General features: G+C 44.1%; 1 protein-coding gene across 1 annotated transcript; it reads left to right on the top strand.

Annotated features, from left to right (window-relative positions):
• Positions 1 to 2,831: 2,831 nt before the first annotated feature.
• On the top strand, positions 2,832 to 19,922 carry TMEM248 (transmembrane protein 248). The gene is made up of 7 exons (XM_054208053.1): positions 2,832 to 2,970; positions 12,189 to 12,363; positions 13,091 to 13,376; positions 14,651 to 14,801; positions 15,587 to 15,770; positions 16,241 to 16,384; positions 17,159 to 19,922. The coding sequence occupies exons 2-7, from the start codon at positions 12,205 to 12,207 to the stop codon at positions 17,177 to 17,179; spliced, it is 945 nt and encodes a 314-aa protein (XP_054064028.1). The 5' UTR covers positions 2,832 to 2,970; positions 12,189 to 12,204; the 3' UTR covers positions 17,180 to 19,922.
• Positions 19,923 to 23,003: the final 3,081 nt, after the last annotated feature.

Genomic DNA, 23,003 nt, shown 5'->3' with positions numbered 1-23,003 from the left:
TGTCTGCTTCTGCATTCTCTGTGTTTTGGGAGACAGGGTTCTTAGCCATTCAAGTGCAAGTCTAGGTAACGATGTCTTTTTCTTTGCAGAAAGATCATTGTAGTGATTAAGTGCTTAAGAACGACTTGCTGGTGCATTTGTAACTAAGTATCTCTAATTCATATGCCATCTTGTTATCAAGCCACTAAAGTGGGAACGTTTTCAGCAAACGCATGCTCCAAGTGCCCCGCGAGGCAGGTAAGATGGATTTCCCATCCCAGCTAAAGGTTAGCCAGCAGGAGCGGTTTGCTCCTACCCTCGGTGCGGGCTGGTTAGTAACAATGACCTGTCTGTAGGTAAAACAGGTAAATAGGTTTTTTGGTTGGGTTTGTTTTTTTTTTTTTCTTGCTTAAAAGGTAGTTCGGTTGCCCCAGTAATAACTGCAGAGTATCTTTCCAGCGTTGCAGAATTCAGGCTGGGCAAGCCATCGTGCTGTGAGGTGCTGGTCGTGGCAGTTCTGGGCTTGGTGTGAGCTGACGAACCCTCTAGTACACGGTACCAGATCGGGTTGGTACTTGCTCCAGGCTCGAGGTCCTGGGCATCACTATAGGATAGAGATGCTCTGGTCCCACACACCAGTTTGGGATGAGATACAGTAAGACACCCCAGGGATGCAAAAAGTTATGAAATAGTATCTATGAACAAGTTGCTTTTGAACCAGAGAGTTTACTGAAATATTATCTTAAAATTAATTGGAATGCTGTGCTTTGGTGACAGTAACAGCATCAAAAATTCTTCGGTTTTTTTTTCAGCAGCCCACTGCTACTAGTTCAGCATTACTGAAAACAAAGACCCTGCAGCTCGTTGCTAGGACTCAGATCCTAAGTTATAAACTACTTCTTTGCCTGCGAGCTACCCATTTATTTTGCTGTAGTGAAGAACCTATTTTACAGGAAGTACTGGTTAACTAAACCGTACAACGTCTTTGGTTTCATATAACTGAATTATGAAATTAAATTGATGATATCTGGTAGAAGAATCAATGTTTACTAATTCTCCAGTGTAAATTCTCTTGTATCTCATGCCTAAAGGAGAGGGGCACAGGGAGGCAAATGACCTGTCTGGAGGTAAAACAGGTAATTAGGTTTTTTGGGGTTTTTTGATAGATAGATAAAGCTAGTACTATTTAACAGCAATTTGAAAATAAGGGTTAAAATCGTTGAGGGGAGAGGAAGCAGTGTTCCATCTGATAAAGAACTTTTTTGCTTTATCTACAGCCACCATCCTTTTGTCAGAGCCGTGTACAGAAGTAGTCTATATGTTGATTTGGGGTTTTTTTTATCATCTGAGAGCCTTGCCAAATGTGCATTGGCGCTACTACTTCTTTCCCAAAGCCACGATCAAGAAGGGAGTCAGTTATTAACTAAGGCAAGTAATTCAGTACTGTCCTTGGACAGGGTGATTTCTGACCTTTTCGAGCTTCAGGAAATACCATGGTGTTACCTTTCTGAAGTACCACAACTACTGGAAATACTGACAGACACTTCCTTTGCAGCTCGTCAAGCTGCTGCAGTCAGGGGTGGGTGAGCAGGTAAATTGGGGGGGTGCTGCAGCTGTCCTTGCAGTGAAGAGCAGGTTACGATAGACCGAATGACGGCTAAACCAGCTGGGTAATGCTGGAGGGCTGGGAGCGCCATTACCTTCCCTGGATCGTGGCCTGTTGCCTCTTGTCCCTTCACTGGACAGAGCCTGGCTCTGCCTCCTTGCCACCCTCCAGGATTGATGTAGAGATGGGCAAGATCCCCCTGAGCCTCCTCTGTCCCAGGCGCACCCACCCCTCCATCCTCTGCATCCCCCGCGGCCGGGCTCGCTCCCCTCTGCTGCGTTTCCCAGGGAGCAGGACTTCAGGTTCTCCTCTCCTGGGCGTCGTTATCATTAAAGTGTTATTCTGCTGGTTCCTTCTGTTAAGTCAGCTGCTTTAAGGATTTCATCTTGAACACTTTTAGGTATTTGTAGAATTACAGAATTGTCCAGGTTGGAAGGGATCTTTCAGATCATCGAGTTCAACCATCAACCTGACTCTGACAAAACCCATCGCTACCCCGTGTCCCTCAGCACCACGTCTGCCTGGCTTTTAAATCCCTCCAGGGATGGTGCCTCAACCACTGCCCTGGGCAGCCTCTTCCAATGCTCGACAGCCCTTTCCGTGAAGAAATTTTTCCTAATATCCATCCTAAACCTCCCCTGGCACAACTTGAGGCCGTTTCCTCTTCTCCCATCGCCTGTTCCTTGGGAGAAAAGACCGACACCGCCCCGGCTACCCCCTCCTTTCAGGGAGCTGTAGAGAGCGAGGAGGTCTCCCCTCGGCCTCCTCTTCTCCAGACTGAACACCCCCAGCTCCCTCAGCTGCTCCTCACCAGACTCCTGCTCCAGACCCCTCACCAGCTCCGTTGCCCTTCTCTGGACCCGCTCCAGCCCCTCAATGTCTCTCGCGTCGTGAGGGGCCCAAAACTGGGCAGAGCCCTCGAGGTGGGGCCTCGCCATTGCCGAGCACAGGGGGCGATCGCTGCCCCAGTCCCGCTGGCCACGCCGTTCCCCTTCTCTTCGATGTTTTTTGCCGGGGAAGGGGCGGAGGGTCGCGGGGTTGGGCGACGTCGGCTCCGGGGCGGGAGCCGGGCCGCGCGTTGCCGGCGCCGCCGCAAAGCTTGTCCCCCCCGCGCCACCGTCCGTCGGCCGGCCGGGGTGAGAGGTCACGGCTGCGTCCCCGGAAGCAGCGGGAGGCGGTGGCGGCGGCGGAGGAGGCGGGCGTCCGGGCAGCGGAGCCGGTAGCGGCCTCCCCCCCCGCCCCCGGCCCCCTCCCCGCGGCCCCCTCAGGGCAGGAGGATGGTGCAGAGCCCGCCCGCACGGCAGCCCCGCCGCCTCTGAGCCCCGCCGCTGCCTCCGGGCCTCCGCCCGCCCGGCCCGGGGGCCTCTTCCCCTCTTGGGGCGCCGGTAAGATGGGGGCGGGGGTGGCTGAGGGGACCCGCCGGCCTCCCCTCCCCGGCCGCGGGGGCCCGGTGGGTGTGGGGTCGCCTCCGCCCTAGCGGGGGGTGTCTTGCGGGCCTCGGCGCCGGGGTCCCGCTGCCGGGCAGGGGCGGGGGGTTGCTCCGGTGACGGCTGCGTGACGGGGGGAGCGCGGCCGGAGCCCGGGCCCGCAGCCGGGCGCGTCCCTCCCCGCCGCCGCAGAGCCCCGCTTCCAGCGCTGTGTGCTCAGATCGGCGCGGTAATAACGATAAACGGTGGGATTTGGCTGGGCTGGGGTATCCTAGCGTCAGTTTTACTTTATTATTTACTTAATTATTGTTTTTAAAGGTTGTTAGCTTGAACTTTGTATGTGTGGTATCGTACCGGGAAAAAATAGTAAGAAAGAGTAATTCCGGTAGCACTAAAAATATTTCCGTTTCAAAATAGCTTCTGAATAGTGATTCCTTCGTTGTTTTTTTTTTTAGTGTTGGTTTTTTTGTTTTTTTTTTTCTGCTATTCATTACATGCCTGTATTTTATCCTTTTTTACTTTTTTGATTTAACTCCTGTCTAAAGACGTTACGATGGTTTTTTAATAATAAAATTTCTGGTGCATCATGCCTGGAACATGGCTGCTGGATACCTGACGCTAAATTTGCACCGTGTATCGCAACGAGGGATATGGACAGGCTGGGAAACATTTCTGCCTGGCAAGGGGAAGAACAGATTACAGCGCAGCTTCTCTCTTCCCCCTTTCCCTTTGTTTGCTTTTTAAGGGCTTGTCTTCTCCGGGGAAATTTAATTGCGTGATTAGCTCTGGCAGTGTAGTTGTACAGGTGAATTTGCCCTGTTAGACAAACCTAGAGTCTAGATAAGAATTCATTAAGGATTACTGTCCACATCATCGTCGAACTTCTGAGAAGTTTTGCAATTGGAAGTGGATCGTGAGATGAGAGCCTGCCGTGGGCCTGTCTCTTGTGGGAAATCATCAATGCGTTTCTATAAATGGTTAAGTTATAGGAAATAGGTACTAACCCTTTTGCTTCTAGGTTGGATGTACGAAATGGTTCTAGGCTCATCCTGTGAGCCACCTCCATCCACTTGCTTTCCCTCGGGTCTCCGGACCGAGCCGATGGCTGCAACCCAGCTTCTGGTCAGCAGGTGTCTGCAGGACAGGGGACAACTTTTTGTGGGCAGACTGAGCAGAGATAATACTGAATTGTGCCTGCGAGACTAGATTTAGTCCCATCAAAGAGGATTAGGACCTTAGTAGCTTTGTTACTTGCCGTAATTTGAGGAGTGGCTCAGGGCCGGTGGAATGCCATTCTTCTTTCCCACTTGAAAGACAAGAACTGGAAATGCCGCCAGATAATACAAAATAGCCAGTGTGCTCTGCCTGTGGAGAGGAGCATCCGAAGGCAGGGACAGACAGACCTCGGTGTCCTCCGTGTGAGCTGGGTGACTGGCACCTCCGTTGCCCCCGGATGGAGCGCGGCTCCCTCCCCAGACGCTCCCCGACAGTGTTCCTGCGGAGCTGTTAGCTGTGAGCATCTTTATTTTTTATTAAATACCATAATTGTTTTAGAAATGAAGCTGTTTTATTAAATGAGTCCTAGACTAAGCATTCAGGAAACTCGTTGGTGTCAGAATTTTGTTGCTTTTCCCAAATCTCCCTTTGCCAAAAGCATCTCTGTAGGTGGGAGTCTCATTGTTTTGAGAAGAGCATTCTGACCTGTGAATAAAGCTTGTTTGCCAGGACTCAGAACTGCTGGGTTCTGTTTTGGACAAAAACTTGCGTATGCCCTGGCTTGTCAGGTTTTGTTAATTATCTACCTGTAAAACGGAGACTGTACTTACCTGCATGAGTTTGAAAGTCCTATTTCTTTTGACCAGTGTGGGTGAAGCATACAGATATGGTGACGTTACTGCCATATCCTTGATATTTTGGCTATTACCTAAGTCCCTTATTTCAGTCGTTTTTGCTGTTTGTATTCCCGCCTTCGCTAGTGGCCACTGGCTGTTTTCCTACTCCTCTCACACAGGCAGCGTTACCTCCTTTCTACATCCAGAATTTTGTCATCTTCTCTAAAGCTGCCATTTCCTCCACTTGTCAGTCATTCTCTGCTTGTGATTCAAGCTGTGTATCTGTCTGCGTCTCCCTCGCCTTACAGTTCCCGTTACAAGCCACCGTTCTCATTACAAACAGGCTGAAGAGCCTTTTTCTGGCATTTTTGTGTACTTGCGCTGCTGAATTCTGTACCGCCTTCCTTAAGGAAGTCAACGATTAACCTTCTTAAATTGGTCACTAAACCAGTTTCTGATTATTAAACCTTTACTGAGACTTTTCATACTTCTTGAGCAAAGCCTTTCTGTAAACTGCATTTGTTTGCCTGTTGTCAGTACACTATACGCAGGATTTGATTTCTCTTGGAACTTGGGCAGATCCTATGAAACTGAATGATTTTCCTTTTGCCTTCCTCTCCCAGGTTCTCATGCTAAGCAACAGTGACCAGAATAGTGGTTTTTAGTACAACTTCACAGTCCTTGCGTCTAATATTGTATGTTTTATTGGAACCTGGATGATTAAGATTATGATAAGTCACGACTTTGACTTGTAAAAGTCAGAAGGTTTTAAAAATGCCGAAGCCAGAGCTCTTGCATGTGAAAGTGTGCTCTTTCCCATGGCACAGGCTCACTTGGCAAACAGGGCTGCCGCCTTAAAGTTTGGCAGCAAAATGTCTATTTTCAACCAGAGGTTCATTTTACAGCTGGGGATGTTTTAAATTGTGTTTTTCACTTTTTACATAAGGCAGAATGTGGGGTTCGTTGAACCAGTGAAAAAAGGCTTTCCTTGCATTGTTTATATTTCTTGGCTTATAGCTTTTCTACCCTTTTCTAGTTCTTTTTTTTTTTTTTTTTTTTTTTTAAACCTTTAGCGTTTAAAAAAACTAGTATTTGGAACTTGTTTGCGTTTGTCTGTTTGTGCGGAAATTTTTCTTTAAGTGGTAAATGAAAATCCAGGGTGCTGTTCCAGGAGCATCAGCTGACGCGCTGCTCAGGTGCCTGTGGCAAATCCACCACAGACACGTTGAACTACAACATGGGTTTGTTGGGAAGGGCTGTTAAGTATCTGGAAACTTCATGTACACAGATTGAGTAATGTCTGAGCCACGAATTTTCCTTTTTTTTTTTTTTTTTTTAACTCGTCTACTTTTCATTGTAAGTTTTCTGTCCTTAGCAAGAGTTACAGTCAGGAACTTGGGTCTTGCAAATTCAGTATCAATTTGATCCTTAGAATTTACTATAACTCTGACCAAATTACTTCCCTTCCTTGGCTTGCTTTTATGGGTAGAACTGAAATGTTTGCTGTTTATGTAGCTCTTGGGGATATTGAAATGCTTCATTATGCTTTGAAAAGTGGTTTTAGAGGTGAAAAGAAACGTCTCGTTAAAGTATGAAGCGTTTTGCTTCGTTCTGTTCTTGCAAGTCCCCGGGCTCTCAGCCTTTTGCTAATAATCTGCTTCCTGACCCACTCCGTTATCAGAATACCGCGAGGAAAGAAGCTCCTTTTCAGCAGGTGATGTTCTTGCTCTCGTTCTGTGCCGCTTAGCGTCTTCCCTCCGTGCCCTTGCATGTGCAAAGGGGCCAGGCCGTTTTCCTGCCGCGCTCTCTGCTTCCAGGCTCTAGCACGACGGTGGGGGTTTTTGTCAGTAAACAAACGTATGGGATAAAATAGCTCAGAAAGCGGCGATGAGCCACTGACCGGTTTGAGCCCGTGCGCTGTTATCTCCCACTTGGGTGCTTTCTCCTGGAGCAGTCTTGGGGGAGGCGGCGTGTTGTGTTTGGGCACATCTGGCTGCTATCTTTTGGTTGTATTTGGGTGCGGTGGATTGAAGGATCCTAGGTGATACTTTCATCGACTTTCTTCCTCCGCGAGCCCCGATTACCTCTCTCCCCCTACTCTCTGAAGAAGGCTGGTGCTGTTTACTATGAGTCTGTTGACTTTATTTTTTTTTTTTTTAATGCTGAAGGACAGGAGAAGGGGAAGAGGATCAGGTGGACAGAAAAAGTGCTCTGCTCTGGAGGTTCCCTCTGCCGCTGACAGAGGTTTTAGGTTGCACAATTTCATCCTGCAGGGTCTTGATACGCTTCTTAAAAATACGAACTGAAACAGTTGCAGGTGCTGGCACCTCTTTGTTTCCACGGATAGCAGTATGGGAAAGTAAGTCTTCCTATAAAATCAGTGGGAAAACCCCACTTTTCCTCCCAACTGCCTGTGTTTTATGATAAAAATACTATGTTGTGAAATTCTAACGAAGACTTAAAGAAAAAAAACCCAACCAACCTTGATTAGCCTTCCCCAATTTCTGAAAGAAACTGACCGTAAAAGCTGTGCTAGTTCATGTAGTAGAAATGAATAGTTCATTTCAGGGCATGAAAGGGCAGCCGTCTGGTGAGTTTAGAAACTTCTGGTTAATTTTAATTTTTAACCTGTTTATAATAATAATAGATAACATTATAATACAAAATTATGATAATAAAGATAATAATTGCTGCTGCTCTGAGAACCAGCAGAGGCTTTGTTTTCCCTTGCAAGATCAAGTGAGGTTACTTTTGCTAGTTCTGTTCGATAGGCTGGTGATATTAGATTGAGAGATATAGATATTAATTAGTCTTTATAAAGCTTTGACAGACCATTTTGAATATTCTGAACTTTAATAAGCAGCTTCACAGTAAACACAACCGATCTATTTTCCTTTACTGTTTTAGTGGTTTAGGTGTTAGACATCAGGTTTGGTTTGAGGAGAAGAAAACCAAATTAAAGACATTTTCGGTACCTGCTGCTGTTTACTGTTCTTAAACGAGAGGCACTTTAGTTTGCAATCAACACCATTTCTTTGTTTGCATGTTATTTATGGATGGTTTGCTAGGAAAATCGCAGTTCGGTTGATTTGTGTTTATGAGTGTTTTTCTGGCACGCAACATTATTTTCATTCAAAGTGGTTAACCCTGATGTGACCCATTTCCTAACCCACATTGTACCGTAGTAATGGGACATCTTTGAAAACATAATTGATTTATAAATAAACTGAACTGCACAGTTAAGATTAAACGCTATTATGTGCAATAAGAGGTTCAGACTTAGAAAACGCGCGAGGTCTTGATGGAGCGTTGGGATGGGTTGGTGCTGGCCTGCTGCCCGTTTTCTCCACCCACAATTTTCTTCCTTAAGATATTTCGGTGGGTTTTTTTTATTATTTAACACCACCCCCACCCCCCGAAATATTTTTCTCCTCTAGACTGTGACTGTCTTACATGCACAACAAGAAGGAGAAATATTTGTAAGGAAATTACATGATTTTAAGCTTTCTGGTGGAAAGGCTGTAGTTGATGTTATGGCAAGAAACATGTAAAAATTATGTCAGATGTTTACTTTGATCTCTTTAAATTTTTTTTTTTCTTTTTGGCAACTACAATTTTAGTTTTAATACCTGCTTTAGTACAGCATGCATGTTTTTATTGTTGTTAGGAATTCAGTTCCTTTGATATTAATCCCTGAAATGGGAGTTTAATCTGCTGTGACTCATTCTATTGACTTCTTGGTCTTTGCAATAGACTTCAAGATTTTCCTTATTTGTAACTTATTCTTGAAAAACTCATAGGTCCATTTCAGAAGTTACCTTTTTTATACCCTTTCATACACAAATGAGGAGGAATCAAAAATGGTGCTTCTTTGAGGTTATTGCGTTCAATCTCGAGCTATTGTGAAGGAAGACTCCCCTAAATTGTAGAATAAGTGGCTATTTCCTCGCTTTTTAGATGGTTACCTAATTCTGTGTTTGCCAGGGACTCTGACATATTAACTCTTGTGTATTTCCATCCTTTACCATTTTTATCTTTTTAACTCTTTAACAGAATTTCCAGGGTTTGTAGGGCCTGATTTAAGAGCACAACATCTCTCCGGCGCCTGTCGAGTGTTTCCCAATGAGGTTTCCCGATGAGGACCGTCAGCTGTAACTCTGCCTGAACGTGGCATTTTGTCTTGACGGATACACCTCAATACCGAGCAATTACTTTGGAGTTGGTGGCCAGTGTTCCGGGCTGGCAGTTTTCATTCTTCCCGTTGCGCTTGAGCTACTTGTTAGGCTGACTGTGGCGATTTTTATTGCACAAGTATTAAAAGGCTTAGCTGGAGCGGAGAGAGGCAGGCGGCAGTTATTAGAGCCGCTTTCTAAATTATTTATTTAGCTAAAAAGTGAAATCTGATCTTGCTTTCCTGACCTGCCAGGAGGTAATAGCGTTGGGTTTCTTTTTTTAACTGTGCGAAAAAGAAGTAAAAGTTTAAATTATATTCTTTAGGTTATTCATTTACACAGGGCAAGTTGTTGGTTACGACCAGAGCTGGTAGAAAAATAGCATTTGCGTTGTGTTTCTGACGGGCCCTAACAGAAAGCAGGGGTCGAAGTGCATGGACCATTAACCGAACCCCTAAAATCTAGTGGGAATATACATTTTGGTTTGTATGCACTGATCTGTTTCACAAGTTCTTTGATAACTGGTGTTATTTAAGCATTTTATTTCATGAAATATTGGTAGCTCTTCAGGCAGCAGGGTGGAAACATTCTTCTTGGTTCTGGTTTGCACTCACCGTGTCCGATTGCTATTTTCCTGTCAGCTCTAGTATTGAAATCCACAGTTGTTCCCTTTTCTCACATAAATGCTCAAAAGGCATATTACACTTTGGAAATTGCAGCTTATAGCATTTTCTAATTGCTTTCAAAGCCGTTGAGTTACGGGAGCATATTAAAGCAACCGGCACTTAAAAGCCGGTGATCTCTTACATAAAAATATTAGCCCAAATATTTTTATATGTATGCTTTTCAGCGCATCCAGTTTTATGGCCGATGTTAGACCCTGTGGTAAACAAACATGCTAATGGAGCTGTTGGAAGCCCCTGTAAAAAAGGGATCACAGTTCTGGGTATGCTGTGGGTGACATTCAGCTTTGATTAAATGCCGTAATAAAGCCTGCATCTGTGGTGTTATTTTCAAAAGGAAATTCAGAAGGGAACGCTGAATACAACTCTGCTTTTTGGTTTATCTTTTGATCGTTTTCCATCTCAACATGTGTCTCCAGTGTTTCGAGATGGAACGTTTGGGATTTTTAGCCAGGGCTCATTTAAGAAATTTGCTGCCGGTGACAAGATAAAGAGGCAGAACGTAGAGAAGTGCGGATCGTCCCCAGCATGATCCTTACCAGCCCCAGCTCTCCCTTTCCCTCGCGCTCCTGCCTTCTCCTGACACCTTCACTGGCCTCTTTTTTTGACCAGATAGCAGCTGGTCTGGGACAGACATGGAAGTTCTGGTAGGGTGTACATTTATCATCACCTTTTCTTTCCTCTCTTCTCCTTCTCTCCATCCTTTCTCTGCACCGTGCTTTTCACTCTCAGACACACTCTATTTTTGTAAAGAGATGTTTGCAGCACCCAGTCGTTCCTGCCGGCTTTCTCTGGTCTTTGCAGGGTGGGTGAAAATCAGCTGATGGTGCAGAATAGTGAACCCAGGCCATGGCGTTGTGCTCTGGAGTGAGCACTGTTTCAGTAGATTCCACCGAGGAGAACGAGTAGGTGTGTGGGGAGGAGATGGGGAAGGTCAGCACGAACAACTCAGTAGTGTCTTATTGCCACAGGAGCTCGTGTCTCTTCTCAGTGAGTTGAATTTCCCCCTCTCTGGGGCAGTTTTGCAGGTTTTGTCAATATTCCTTCTGTTAAGAATAACAGAAGCATTTCCGGCAGTGAAATCTTGATTGTACACAAGAAGGTGATCATTGTACGTTGTGGGACCTGAAAAAGACTTGATCTGAAAGCTTGTCCTTTTCCTTTCTCTTGCTTTCTTTTAAATCAATAGATCAGACCAAAGATCACTCTCTCCCTTGCCCTCTTTCTCAAAACTGGGTCCCTCTCTTGTCGCCAGGCTTCCCACTCTTCAGCCTGGTACATCTGGATTGTAAATGAAGCCTGTTTCTAAGAAAAGCCAATGAGAATCACCCAGACCTGCAAGGAGCAGGGGCCCTGGCTTAATTAAATGTTATCAGATCTGTATGAATGCTCACACGTCACCCGGTCACGGTCCTGAATTCTTTAGGTGCCAGTCTTGAAGTTTGCCTTTTCCTATGAATTTCAGGGATAAGCAACACATTGCTAGGAACAGTTACTGCCTTTGTAGTTCAGTCGGTGTTAAAAGCCTTTTCAAGCAGGATTTTCGGTAAGACGAAGATAAGAGGTTTGCTTGAAGCTCCTTCTTGCAGAGCTGCTGAAGCCGATGGCGCAAGGCTGCCCTTTAACACTGGGCTGTTTGCTTTTCCTTGCGAGCGCAGGTGGGGAAGCCGATACAGTAAACTTAGTTTGGGTCTCTGTGCTCGGCAAATGAAAAGAAAATTCAGAAGAGGAATCAGACAAAATACAATTTTTTTGGACAAAAATTAATGATTCAGTACTTTTCCTCAGCATGCGTAAGGTCCTCTCTTTGTTTACAGGCTCTAGCAAAAGTTCTCTAGATCCTGCAAGAATCGACGAAAGAAGGGATTCTTCCAGCCTCCACCCTAATGCAGTTAGTTTGGTGTTCCTGACCACAGAATTCTTGATGCAGAAGCCTAAAATGATGTAGGCTGCTTTTTGGATCCCATTTTGAAGGTCTGGTCCTTGGAGTCTAGGGATGGAGTAAGGGGGAGCTTTAAGGTTTCAGCCTCAGTTTTGAAAGTAGATGCAAGGCTGTACGAAGTTGGATCTCTTGGGCCGCATTACAGCTCCATCCGCACTGTAATTTGATGAATTCCAATGTTACTGGAATTCGGGTGTAGCGGCGTTTGTTCTGCTTAGGTATTTGGGGAAAGAAAAGAACTGGGTTTCTTGCTTATCAGCGATATTTGGCTGGGCTAGAAGTTGTCCTCATTTCTTAGAATCTGGTCCTAGCTGGGAACTTCAGGCGCTGAGAAGGTGAAGTCAAGCGTGCTTTGATTTGTGCTTAATTTCAGGCGTACTGAGTCTGTGTTCAGTGAGCAGCACAGAGTCATATAATTGAATCTCATTTTAGTATAAGATTCCTTTTTTTTTTTTTCCTGTCAAACTTTTGTCTTATGTGATCTACAAACCCCCGCCCTGTAACACACACACAGCCCAGTCACTGTTGTAATATTCTTTGTTTTCAGGTGAACAATCAGAATAATGTTCAACATAAACCTGTTGGAGAACCTGAAGGTTTACATCAGCAGTCGACCTCCGCTTGTGGTCTTTATGATCAGTGTAAGCGCTATGGCGATAGCTTTTCTGACACTGGGTTATTTCTTCAAAATCAAGGAGATCAAGTCACCAGAAATGACAGAGGTAGGTACAAAAAGTTCCTGAGCTAAATGGGAGGAATACTAAGTTGAAAAACATGCCCCAAACTAATGAGTGATATTTTTTTTCTCCCCCCAAAATGAGTTGGGTTTTTCCCCCAAAAAAAGCTAATGAGTTTTTTTGGTTTTTTTTTCCCTCTCATGGAAGTGCACAGTCTTATGGGAGATTTTTTTTCATTTATGCTTGCCTGTATTTCATAAGGAAAGAGGCTGTTGGTGCGAATGTTTGAATAGTCTTGTTTTATTTCGAGGATGAGGCCGAATCATCTGAGATGGATCTTCCCTACTATGGCCAGAAGCCTTTCTTTTTCTTACTCTGCTGTGCCAGCTCGCTTGTTTGTGAAACTTCCTACCTAGTAGTACTGTGCTGTAAGGAGGGAAACCTTGCTAGAAACCACTCATCCCCCGAGCCTGGTGAGAGCGGACCAAGGCGTATATTCTTTCTGTAGCTTAAATGAGGATATTCCGCTGCCGCGCTGAGCAGCGCTCAGGTGGTGGCTGGGATTGAACACGTCTGACTTGTGTAAACAACTCGCCCTGTTGTTTAGATAGCCATGGCGGTATTTGTGCTTGCTTTGTGAGCCGTGTAGTTTTTGTTAAATGGCTTGGAACTGCCGGTGGGATGGTACACATCAAGGTCTGCACCGCTCTAGGGAAGCGGCAGCAAACAGCTAACTCGCTAATCTGGTTGAAATCATCACCTTTGTTTTAAGGACTGGAATACCTTCCTCCTGAGGTTTAATGATTTGGACTTCTGTATATCTGAGAATGAAACCTTAAAGCATCTCATCAATGATACCACAACTCCAGAAAGTACCGTGACAAGTGGGCAGGCGAGATCTTCTACACAGTCTCCACAGACTCTTGAGGACTCCGGTCCAATAAACATCTCTGTTACAATCACGTTGACGCTGGACCCGCTCCGACCGTTTGGCGGATATTCTCGCAATGTCACACATCTTAGTTCCACAATTTTTGGACACCAAATCGGACTCTCAGGTATGCAAGACTTGGCTTTTTTAACTTTGAATGGTAACTATGTAATCAAATAAAAAATCACCAGCTTATTATTGGTGAGATGAATCCTTTGCTTAGAACATACATGTGTTTCCAGATTTGTTGTAAGTAAATTCCTATATAAAGCCCTTCATTTGTTTGCTAGAAAAACTTTTCCCGGCATCCAGAATGGAAAAGAACCTGCAGGTTTGCAAGATTAGATTTTTCAGTTTTAAATGATTAACCTAATGACAATGGAAGGTAATTTTTAAGCCAACAAAATTCCAAGCAGCAAAAAGCTTCTACAGTGGCTATCTTCAGTTCTATCTTGATACATCTTCAAGCACTTAACTCTCATTTTAAAGGCATTACTGTATATACATTAGAGATCAAGTAGCACATTGTCAAAAAAAAAATAGTTTATCTAAAATGCCTACATGAATAAGCTTTAATCTTGCCAACAGCAACAAATAAGATGGTTACAATTTCTGTGGCGTGAAGAGACTGATTTGCTGTGTGGCGGCCCTGCTGTTAAGTTTTGACAGGAGATTGTAGAAAATTACTAGAAATAGATAAGAAAACCTCATTGAATTTTAGCTTTTAGCCAGGGCTGCATTTTATATTAATGCCTGAAGGTGTTCTTGAACCTGAGAGATCCGTGAAGAGACATTTACTGTAGCTGTAAATCTCTATTACTGTATTTTATGTTGTTATTTTGTTACTGCCTTAAGAGCTACCAAATGCAAGTTCCGTTTCCAGTAGCCTGGATTTATTTTCAGTATGAATATATCCACGTGGAGTTAACGTACGCTACTTAATCTGCAGTTCAATATCTGCTAGCACCTTTTTGTCTACACGAATATCTCCAATTTGAAAAGCAAGTGTCAGGAAAAACGAATGTGGGACAAAGTTTTTGGGAGGAGAAAGGCTGAAGATCCGATTTTACTTTCTAATAAAGTTCCCTGAACGTGCATGAATTCACTTATAAGTAGTGAGTTTTTAACTTCTGAAAGGAGGCTAATCACCCCACTCCTGGGGGCAGGAGAGATTAGAAGGACCAGCACCTGGGGCTTTTGTAGTGTAGTTTGGTTTGGTTTGGTTTTTAACTTTCTTTGTGTGCTCTCTTTGTTGATAGTGAAGATCCTGGATGACTTCAAAGGTGCGGGTTCAGGGTGATGGTTGCTGCCTTAGCCGTTTGCCTCTTGTCCTTATCCTAGCGATTGTTGCTCAGATACTTGTGTGAACAAAACCCAGCTTTCCTTCTCTCTCTCTCAAAGGCAGAGAATCCCACGAGGAAATAAATATTACGTTCACCCTGCCGGCTGCCTGGAATTCAGATGACTGCGTTCTTCACGGCCACTGCGAGCAGGTCGTGTTCACAACCTGCATGACTGTGACGGCAGCCAGCAGCGTGTTTCCTGTCACAGTGTAAGTGCATTTTGAACACTCCTTCGTAGACCGGTTACTGGGTGGTTAATGCCTCAGCTGGTTCTCTGAGGTTGTTACTTTCTGATGAACATGGAAATTACGTACCTGCCTGCCTTCCCCCACAGGAAGAGCCCGGTCCCAAGTCTTAAGACTTTTGCTGTCTTTTAGCAACACTAGATTTTTCTGTGGGTGTTTAGAACTGTAGCCCCTACCTGCCTTTCGACGTGCTACCTGTGATTTAAACTTCACTAGGAGCAAAAGAATCTGTGAATATTTAAGTTAAAGATACCCTACAATTTAGTTTCACTGCCTCGTGTGAGAGCTAAGGCTTTGACACTAAGGTTCTTATCCTCTTCGCTGCTGAGAGCTCAGCGTAAGCCGAATGCTGCTTTGCTGCCATACCCCAGCAGGTACAGACCTTTCATCAAAGGAGTTTCCCTTTGTCTTCTCTAGACTCTCTGACACTATTCAATGTACCCTGGAAAACCACTGGATAGACTCACGCGGCTGCGTGAAGCCTTATGAAAACCAGTGTTTTTTTAGTTCAGCTGTGGGCTGTTGACTTACTGGAACAACGTGCAGTTAAATTCTAATCTTAGTATAGGAGTCACATGGTTTTTTATACAGCGTTTTGGTTAAGCTTTGCTTTTTCTTGTTGTTTCGGAAGGTCCAAAATAAAACCGTGCTGCTGTTGAGGAGACTGGGCTTGACTCAGTTCTAAAAGTTACCCTTACTGAACGTGGAGGATGGCAAGTGGGGTGCTAATTATTTCTGTTTTTCTGCAGTCAGCCGCCACATTGTGTTCCTGAGACGTACAGCAATGCTACGCTTTGGTACAAGATCTTTACCACAGCCAGGGACTCTAATACAAAATATGCACAAGATTATAACCCTTTCTGGTGTTACAAAGGAGCAATCGGAAAAGTGTATCATGCTTTAAATCCCAAACTAACTGTTATAGTTCCAGATGTAAGTGCCACAGTGTTTTTATACGTTATGTTGAATAAGTGCTTTGCTCTGGTTTAATGGAATATGATTCTTTTCGTGTCCTAGAATAGTCATATTCGGTGGTGGTTTATTGTGTAGCGCAAGGGTTGAGACAGAGCTGGGTTTGCTTTACCCCGGGTGGGCGTGATGGTCTCCATGTAATCTCCATGTGCCTCACAGCTTTTGATAACTAACATTTATATTTTCAAATCGTTTGAGAAAAGACGCTGACAGTGCATGGGAAGAGATCTCCGGTACAGATTTTTAACATGAGGAGATTTTGGCTCTTTATGCGCCACGATTAGGAATCTCTTTCATTACTACGCCAGCTGCGCAGGGGGAAGAAGGTTGATTCATGAAGTAATTTCTGTGCTGATCTGATAATTATTGCTTTAATATAAAATGCCAACTCTTGGTGCATTGTCAGTAAATGGTTTTAATTCTCTGTGCAGGATGATCGCTCTCTAATAAACCTGCATCTCATGCACACCAGTTACTTTCTTTTTGTGATGGTGATTACGATGTTCTGCTATGCAGTTATTAAAGGCAGACCAAGCAAACTGAGGCAAAGCAATACAGAATTCTGCTCTGAAAAGGTGAGTCTGTGTAATAGCAAAATACTGACTCTGATCAGAAAACACAGGAAACCTCCTTTCCTGCACGGCGCAGAGTGGTGGTTTTTCTTATCTCTGGAGATGTAGATTTAATTCCCTTTCAAAGAGACGGGGGTGTTTCATTGTGGACAGTACGGATGGGAGCTGCAAAATACAGATACGTGCGTTGTAGATCCTCAGAGTTAGATTTCTCTCCTGCAGACGTGGATTATTGCAGTTCAGTAAGTGCTGCCATGCGATTCTTCTGCCGTAATTCTGATGTTACTTGCACCGTTTTGTATGAAGCAGTGAATAGTTTTATTTATCTTTTATCACAACAGACTGAAACCTTTGAATAAAACACGATACATGATTCTAATGGTTGTTAATCAGAATTAAATTTGAAAAAATGACAAAGCCGTTGAAACAGTCAGTATTGAATACTGCATTGGAGACCTGCGCTTTGCTTGAAGGATTAAATATCAGTATATTTAATTGTGAAGTAGGAAGTTAATGTTGGCACCTTTTGATCTTAATGATATTTTGTAGTATGAGCTCGTTTGAGCATTTTGTTTTGTTTTGTTTTTTTTTTTTAATTCATTAGGCTCGGTACAGAACACCCTCAGACTTACTTTGATTTCCTTTCCAAGTTAGACTTTTCAAGGCTCTTTGAAAAAGCAAGGACAGATATGCCCAGCTGCATGGAGATAAGTAATATCACTGTTACGGGATTAAGAATTTGACTTTAATTAAATGTTTTCTTTTTCTTTTGCTTAGGTTGCTTTGTCAGAAGCATAATCCATCCTCTCCTTTTACTGAGAATGACTGAGAACCATGATCATTGCCTGCTGAACCCAGAATGGGTCTTAACACTCTGTGAATACATTATCTTGCAATGTTGGTTTATTCCAACCAAAGACATTTCAAGTGCCTGTAATTGATTTGTACATATTTATAAAAGTATATTCCGAATAGGTCAGATGATGCACTTGTTCCGCATTGTAGTGCGGCGGGAAACTTTTCAGTCTTTACCTGTGGACATAGCCGAATGTTTGTGTAGATATGTTTAGTGATATGGCTACGTATAGTCAGAGCAAGATATTTTTGTCTAGCTGCATCTGGGCAGGTTAAGATGCCTTTGCAAGTGTCTCACACAAACCCAACAGATCTTTGGTTTTTTGCCCAATGATATGTACAGTGTGTTTGAAACAGTATGCACCTTTGATATAATACTGCATTTCCGAAGCCACCAATCTACTACATGAATTAAATGTGTATTTGTGTGGCCTAATACTTTCTTCCATTTGCTCCTTGCTTGCAAGAAAAAGATATCAACGTTTTAGATTTTTTTTTTTTTTTTTGAAAAAGAAATACATAGTCACATTTTAATAGTGCTGTATTTAGGACAAACTTGTGCTTTTATTCATAGTAAAAAAAAAAAAAAAAGAAGTGAAGTCCCATTTTAAAATGTTTCTTATTGAAAAGTGCTAAGTTTGGTTTTTATTTTTTTTTTCCATTTGGCTTGCTGAATGCCAGAGAATCGGTCAGCATAGAGACTATCTGGAAAGCTTTCCACTTGGCCTCCCATCCGCAGCCCTCAAACCAGGATTGTGCATCTTTGCTGCAGAGCAGCTTTCTGTAAACTTTTTTTTTTTTTTTTCTAGAAAGTGAAAGTTAGTAAAAAGATGTATTGTATTAACAGTCTGTTGGGGCTCTGCACAGCCTTGGGCAAGTGCAAATAATGAAAGGAAAAGAAATCCCATAGTCTGTTACCGAGCTTCACTTTGGGACTCTCCATCCATCTCCGAAGGGCAGCTGAAAATGACACTTTTATTAGCTTTGTCCGATTTCCATTTAATGCTGTCCACTCGGGGGAAGATGACGGGGAGAGAACTGGGGCTGTTGTGATTAAGGCCAAAGAAACCACACAGTAAAACACACACTCTTCTCTGTGTCCATTCTTAAATCAGATGTTTTCTTCTGTGCACTTCTCCCTTTCTCATTCCAGCTTTTGCTGTTTCTTTGTGGCTTCTTATTCAGTAGCCTCCTTAATTTTTAGGAGTCAGGGTTTTCCTGAAGACATTTCCGCCGCTGCTTTTAAAATCTCACTGGTTGCCTTAATTGACCTTTCATCTTGTCTTTCGGCTTTCTTGTCAGGTAGTATAACTGTAGGTCTGCATACATACACATAAGCTTTTTTTCCTCCTCCTCTTGCTCTAAACTACACAAAAGAAGAAACCCAAGTCAAAAATCTCAGTGTCTCAGTTATGCTGGCATAAGATTCTTAGTTTATTACCTTTAGACGCTATTGAGTGGTACCCTGCTGGTCTGTACGTATGGGACTTCAGTAAGTTCATGAGTCTTCAGAGCGTTTGAAGCAAAATAGTCACACTTTTCTTCAAAACATGTTTCCTTTAGAGAATTTCAGTTACTTAAATGGTGTTAACTAACAAGCGTTTTTCTCCAGGGATGTTAAGGCAGAGCTTTAGAGACGGCCTAGTTTGAAGTCGAGGGATAAAATGAAGCTTCCAGTTTTCTCCTGGTGCTGCTATGGGCTGATAATGGCTTCGCTGAGACGAATGGGTGAAGTCAAACCAGGTAGACGGCTTCTCATGAAAAGTGTCCGAGCTGTTGCTAATTCACGCGTGCCCAGCCTCCTGCATGAATACTGACTTCTAGAGCTGCCCACCGGGGTGGCTTGGTCTGGGGACCAAAGGCAGGAATAGGAAACAGATCCGGGGTGATGTTGCAAATTCTGGAAATACCTAGAAAACACCCAGCGTAACGCGAGTCCTTTGGGGGGGGAAAAAAAGGCAAAGCCAGGTCCTTTCCGTTTCAGCAAATTAAAAATCAAACTCCAAATTTTCTAACTGGAATTTGGCGTTGGGGAAAACAGAAATTTGTTTAAATCTGGTTTTGCTATTTGGTAATTAGAGGAGCCTGCTTTGCAATTTATCACCTGCTGTACTGCAGTACCCAGAAATACTAAGATTGCAACCCACAAAGGGGGAAATGTCAGAGAGTTGTAATTTTTGGCCTTAGTTTATCCCTTTGCACCCCTGTATTGCAGCGGGGAGGTGAGGGTGTCCATCGGGTTGAAATGCTGTAATACTGAGGAATATCGGATTGTTCCTAGGCGCAATGTACAAAAGTTAAATGCAGCCAAACAGAAGAGTAAAAACTTAATATTGAAGTTCAGATCATATTGATCTTTCCTTTTTTGTTTTCTTTTTCTTTTTAACTATGACTTGAATCAGTTTTGATTCTATTTGTACGTGTTTTCTTGTTCTTAGAAAGCTGCCATTTTCTTTTGCGTTTTTCTTTGGCATTACATAGAAAATCTGAGCCTTGGTTTTCAACCCTCTGCAGGTGATTGTGGGGTTAAGATGGCTTTGTTTGTTTGTTTGTTTTGTTCTTACATTTCACTTGTCTTGTTGCATGAAGGTTAATAGCCGATTTGGAAATGACATTTCTCTCCTAGATTAATTTTGTGTTTGTAAGATGTGCATATTGCTTTGCAGAATAAAAACGAGGAAGTTTATTCTGTTGTCTTTATTTCTGCTGCCCGGTTCCTGTGGAGATTTTATAAGTCACCTGTGTTATATGGACCATCGGCGGAAATTAGTACCGAAAGTCCGCAATAGGTTGGAATTTCAAACCCTTTGTGTACCAGTGGTGCAGTGAGCACCTTACGTGGACTTTTATGTATAGAATCGTAGAAATGTTTAGGTTTGAAAAGATCTTTCAGATCATTGAGTCTGACCAAGCGCTGCCAAGTCCACCAGGTGTCCTGGGGTAGGGAATGGAGCTGGTGCTCATGAGAAAGGCAGAATTTGTGACCCAGACCCATCTCTCCTGCTGCTGTTCCTTGATGATGATGATGAAGGATGATCTCCGCTGCCTCCTTGCTGTGCGACTTGCTCCGCGGAACGAAGACCAGCTGCTGAGTGTTTCAGAATGTCTGCGGGTGGCTGGAGGAGGATACGGATGGCTGTTGAAATCAAGAGAATAGAATTTGTTAAATTCTAGCTCTAGTTACTGCAGCGGGAACAAGTTGCACCTGCGCGTTTTCAGCGCTTGAGAGCGTAGGGAAAACAGACTTCCTTTAGCTCTTGGTAGCTTGTTAAAAGCTGGGCACCGGGTATTTGACAGGCGCCAGGCAGCCAGCCCGTCGCGCTTCTCTGGAGAGCAGAGTTCAAAGCATCCAAATGGTGCCCTTTCAGATCTGGTGGCGAATGGGAGCATTGTTTACAAGCAAATCTGCGACGTTGGTTTATCATTTTTTACTGGGGAGAGGGACTCTGAGAATTAGTGGGGAAAAAAGTTATTTTAATAGAATATCTTTTTACAAATCCCCTTTGCTACGGCTCTGGGAAACCTGGCTGGTTCTGAAACGTCTGCCCCAAATGAGCATTAACGCCCTGCGTTCGCATGGACTCAGCTCTGCGTCCGTGGGTACTTAGCAAAGCAGCCGCCTCCGGCCTCGACGATCCTGTCCTTCAGCCAGCGAAGAGGAAGAGAAAGGCAGTCGGACACGTATTCACTTGTTTTCTGTTAAACAAACTCTCTTTCATAACTCGAGCAGCCGCTATTTGGCAAGGGCACAGCTTTGTTCAATGCGTTTGAGAGAAGTGCAACTTCCTTGAAGAAAATCCTGTTTTTCATCGCTCTTGCCGCGTAGAGTCACACTTGAGTGAATTTACAGGAGGATCCGCGGTGAGTTCCCACTGGGGCAAAGGTACTCGGCAAATCGATACGTGATTGAATTCATTTTGTTCTAAAGTAAAGGTGAGCAGCCTGCTGCCTGGAATATTTCCCAAGCCTCTTACATAGGGAAAATCTTGCTGTAATTTAGCGCCATAGCCTTAAATCGAGTTCTTTCAAGGTTCCCCCCTGTTCCTGATAGCATGGACAGCTTAAAACTAGGTGTTTTTAGCAGGTGGTACAATGTGGGGTAGGAAAAAAGGCTGTTTTGCTGCTATTTCCAGGTGCTGGAAGGGTGGGGTGAGCAGCAGGGATTCATTTGATAACACTGTAATCAGGCTGTTTACTCATAACGAATGGATGTTTGTTAACAAACTAAAATAAGGGCAATGAAAACTTATGTAAAGCTTGCTCATCTGGAAAAAACGCACGCACTGTGTTTGCAAGCAGATTACATCTAACGTTAGCAGGCGGCTGCGGATTGGGATGAGAAGTACCATCTGCCATCAGCGATGGCATTTCTTTAATCGGGTGCTTTGTGCCAAGTATTTTGGTCTTATGTGAAAGTATTGCTGGAAATGAGGAACGGCATCTGTCTTCTCGCAGTAGCGCCTGCTTTCTGCAAGCAAATTGCTTTAGCCTTCTTTTTAAAAGAGAGAGTTTCAAAGAAATGTTCTTCTCAAAAGCTCACGTGAATGAGTACGCTGGCAGCTGCTGCAATTTGGATTGTAAATCCAAGGATCTCTTCCCTCCAGCTCTAGTCAAAACTTTGCTGGGGCGGAATTGCCTGGCAGAGTGAGAAAATAAAGCTGTGGCTAAAGGTAGCAGCCCACGCTTCTGTTAAACTCTTGGGAGTCATTTGCCCGCTGGTAACCAGCTAACTCGGTGGCTTTCAAACTTCTGATTTCTGAGCCCCACAAGTGCCCTCCGGGAAGATCCCCGAGCAGTTGCACGCACAAAGGTCCCTTTGTGGTCTCCCTTGACCGGGTGTCCTTCCTGCGAGCTCCTGCCAACTCCTCGGCTGTAGCCTGGACACCGACCTCGGGGGGTCTGTTAACCCCGGGCTGAAAACAGCGGAGCAAAGGGCAGCACCGCTGAGAAGCGAGGTGGAAGCTGCCTGGGTTTGGACCTTCCTTCAGCACTGATGCCAAGCCGTGTCCCCGTCCCTCGGTCACCGCACCGGCTCTCGGGAGATCTGGCACCTCGCTGGGTGACTCGGGCAGCTGCTTTGTGTTTGTAGGTCTTGGTTTCTCCTTTATAAAGGGCTTTTACAGCTCTGCTAAGTGCTATGACCTTTTCTGGTAGAAATAACTTATCCTCGGCTAGAAAATGCATCCGATCGACTGTGCTGCTCCAGGGAAGGGGGGGCTGTGCCCCAACCTGCAAGGCTTCCTGGCGGAACCAGTATTCCCCATTTACCTCTTGAAGGTGTTTTCTTTACAGGCAGTTAAACAAACAGTTGGGGACCTAAGCATTGATTTATTTCCGTGTGCTGTCTCTGTTGTTAGCTCCTCGCAATGTGATTCTTGCACTTTGATGAAATGAATAAGATGTAATCTGTAGCTACAAAAAAAAAAAAAAAAGAAAAAAAAAACAGAGAAGAACAGGGCAATCCATGGACCAGCTTTTTCATAGATCTTATTGGTGTTTGTGGATAAAACATTTCACAGTACACTACCTTATCATTTATCCTTTGCAAAGATCGCATCTGGTAAGAATCTTGGGGGCTTTAAATACCTCCAGGGATGGCTATTCCACCATCTTGGAATCTGTCTTGGGGACTTTGCAACGAGGGGGATGGCAATGTCCTCTCTGTGCTCTGGGTATACATCAGGCCACGGAGTTGTGTCTGGGGAAAAGGGCGAGAGCCCAGGAGCAAGAGCAAGGTGAGGGACTGAAAAATGCGGGTAAACCCATG

This window comes from Rissa tridactyla, chromosome 7 (genome assembly GCF_028500815.1).
Source record: "Rissa tridactyla isolate bRisTri1 chromosome 7, bRisTri1.patW.cur.20221130, whole genome shotgun sequence".
NCBI lineage: Eukaryota > Metazoa > Chordata > Aves > Charadriiformes > Laridae > Rissa > Rissa tridactyla.
Note: the sequence above shows the minus strand (reverse complement) of the source record. Positions and strands in the feature narration are given on the sequence as shown.

Excerpts from the sequence above, each read along its gene's own strand:
- TMEM248 (XM_054208053.1), top strand. The coding sequence starts at position 12,205 with ATGTTCAACATAAACCTGTTGGAGAACCTGAAGGTTTACATCAGCAGT. Across the intron at positions 14,802-15,586 it reads AGCGTGTTTCCTGTCACAGT|TCAGCCGCCACATTGTGTTC; the intron begins GTAAGTGCATTT and ends GTTTTTCTGCAG. Across the intron at positions 16,385-17,158 it reads CAGAATTCTGCTCTGAAAAG|GTTGCTTTGTCAGAAGCATA; the intron begins GTGAGTCTGTGT and ends TCTTTTGCTTAG.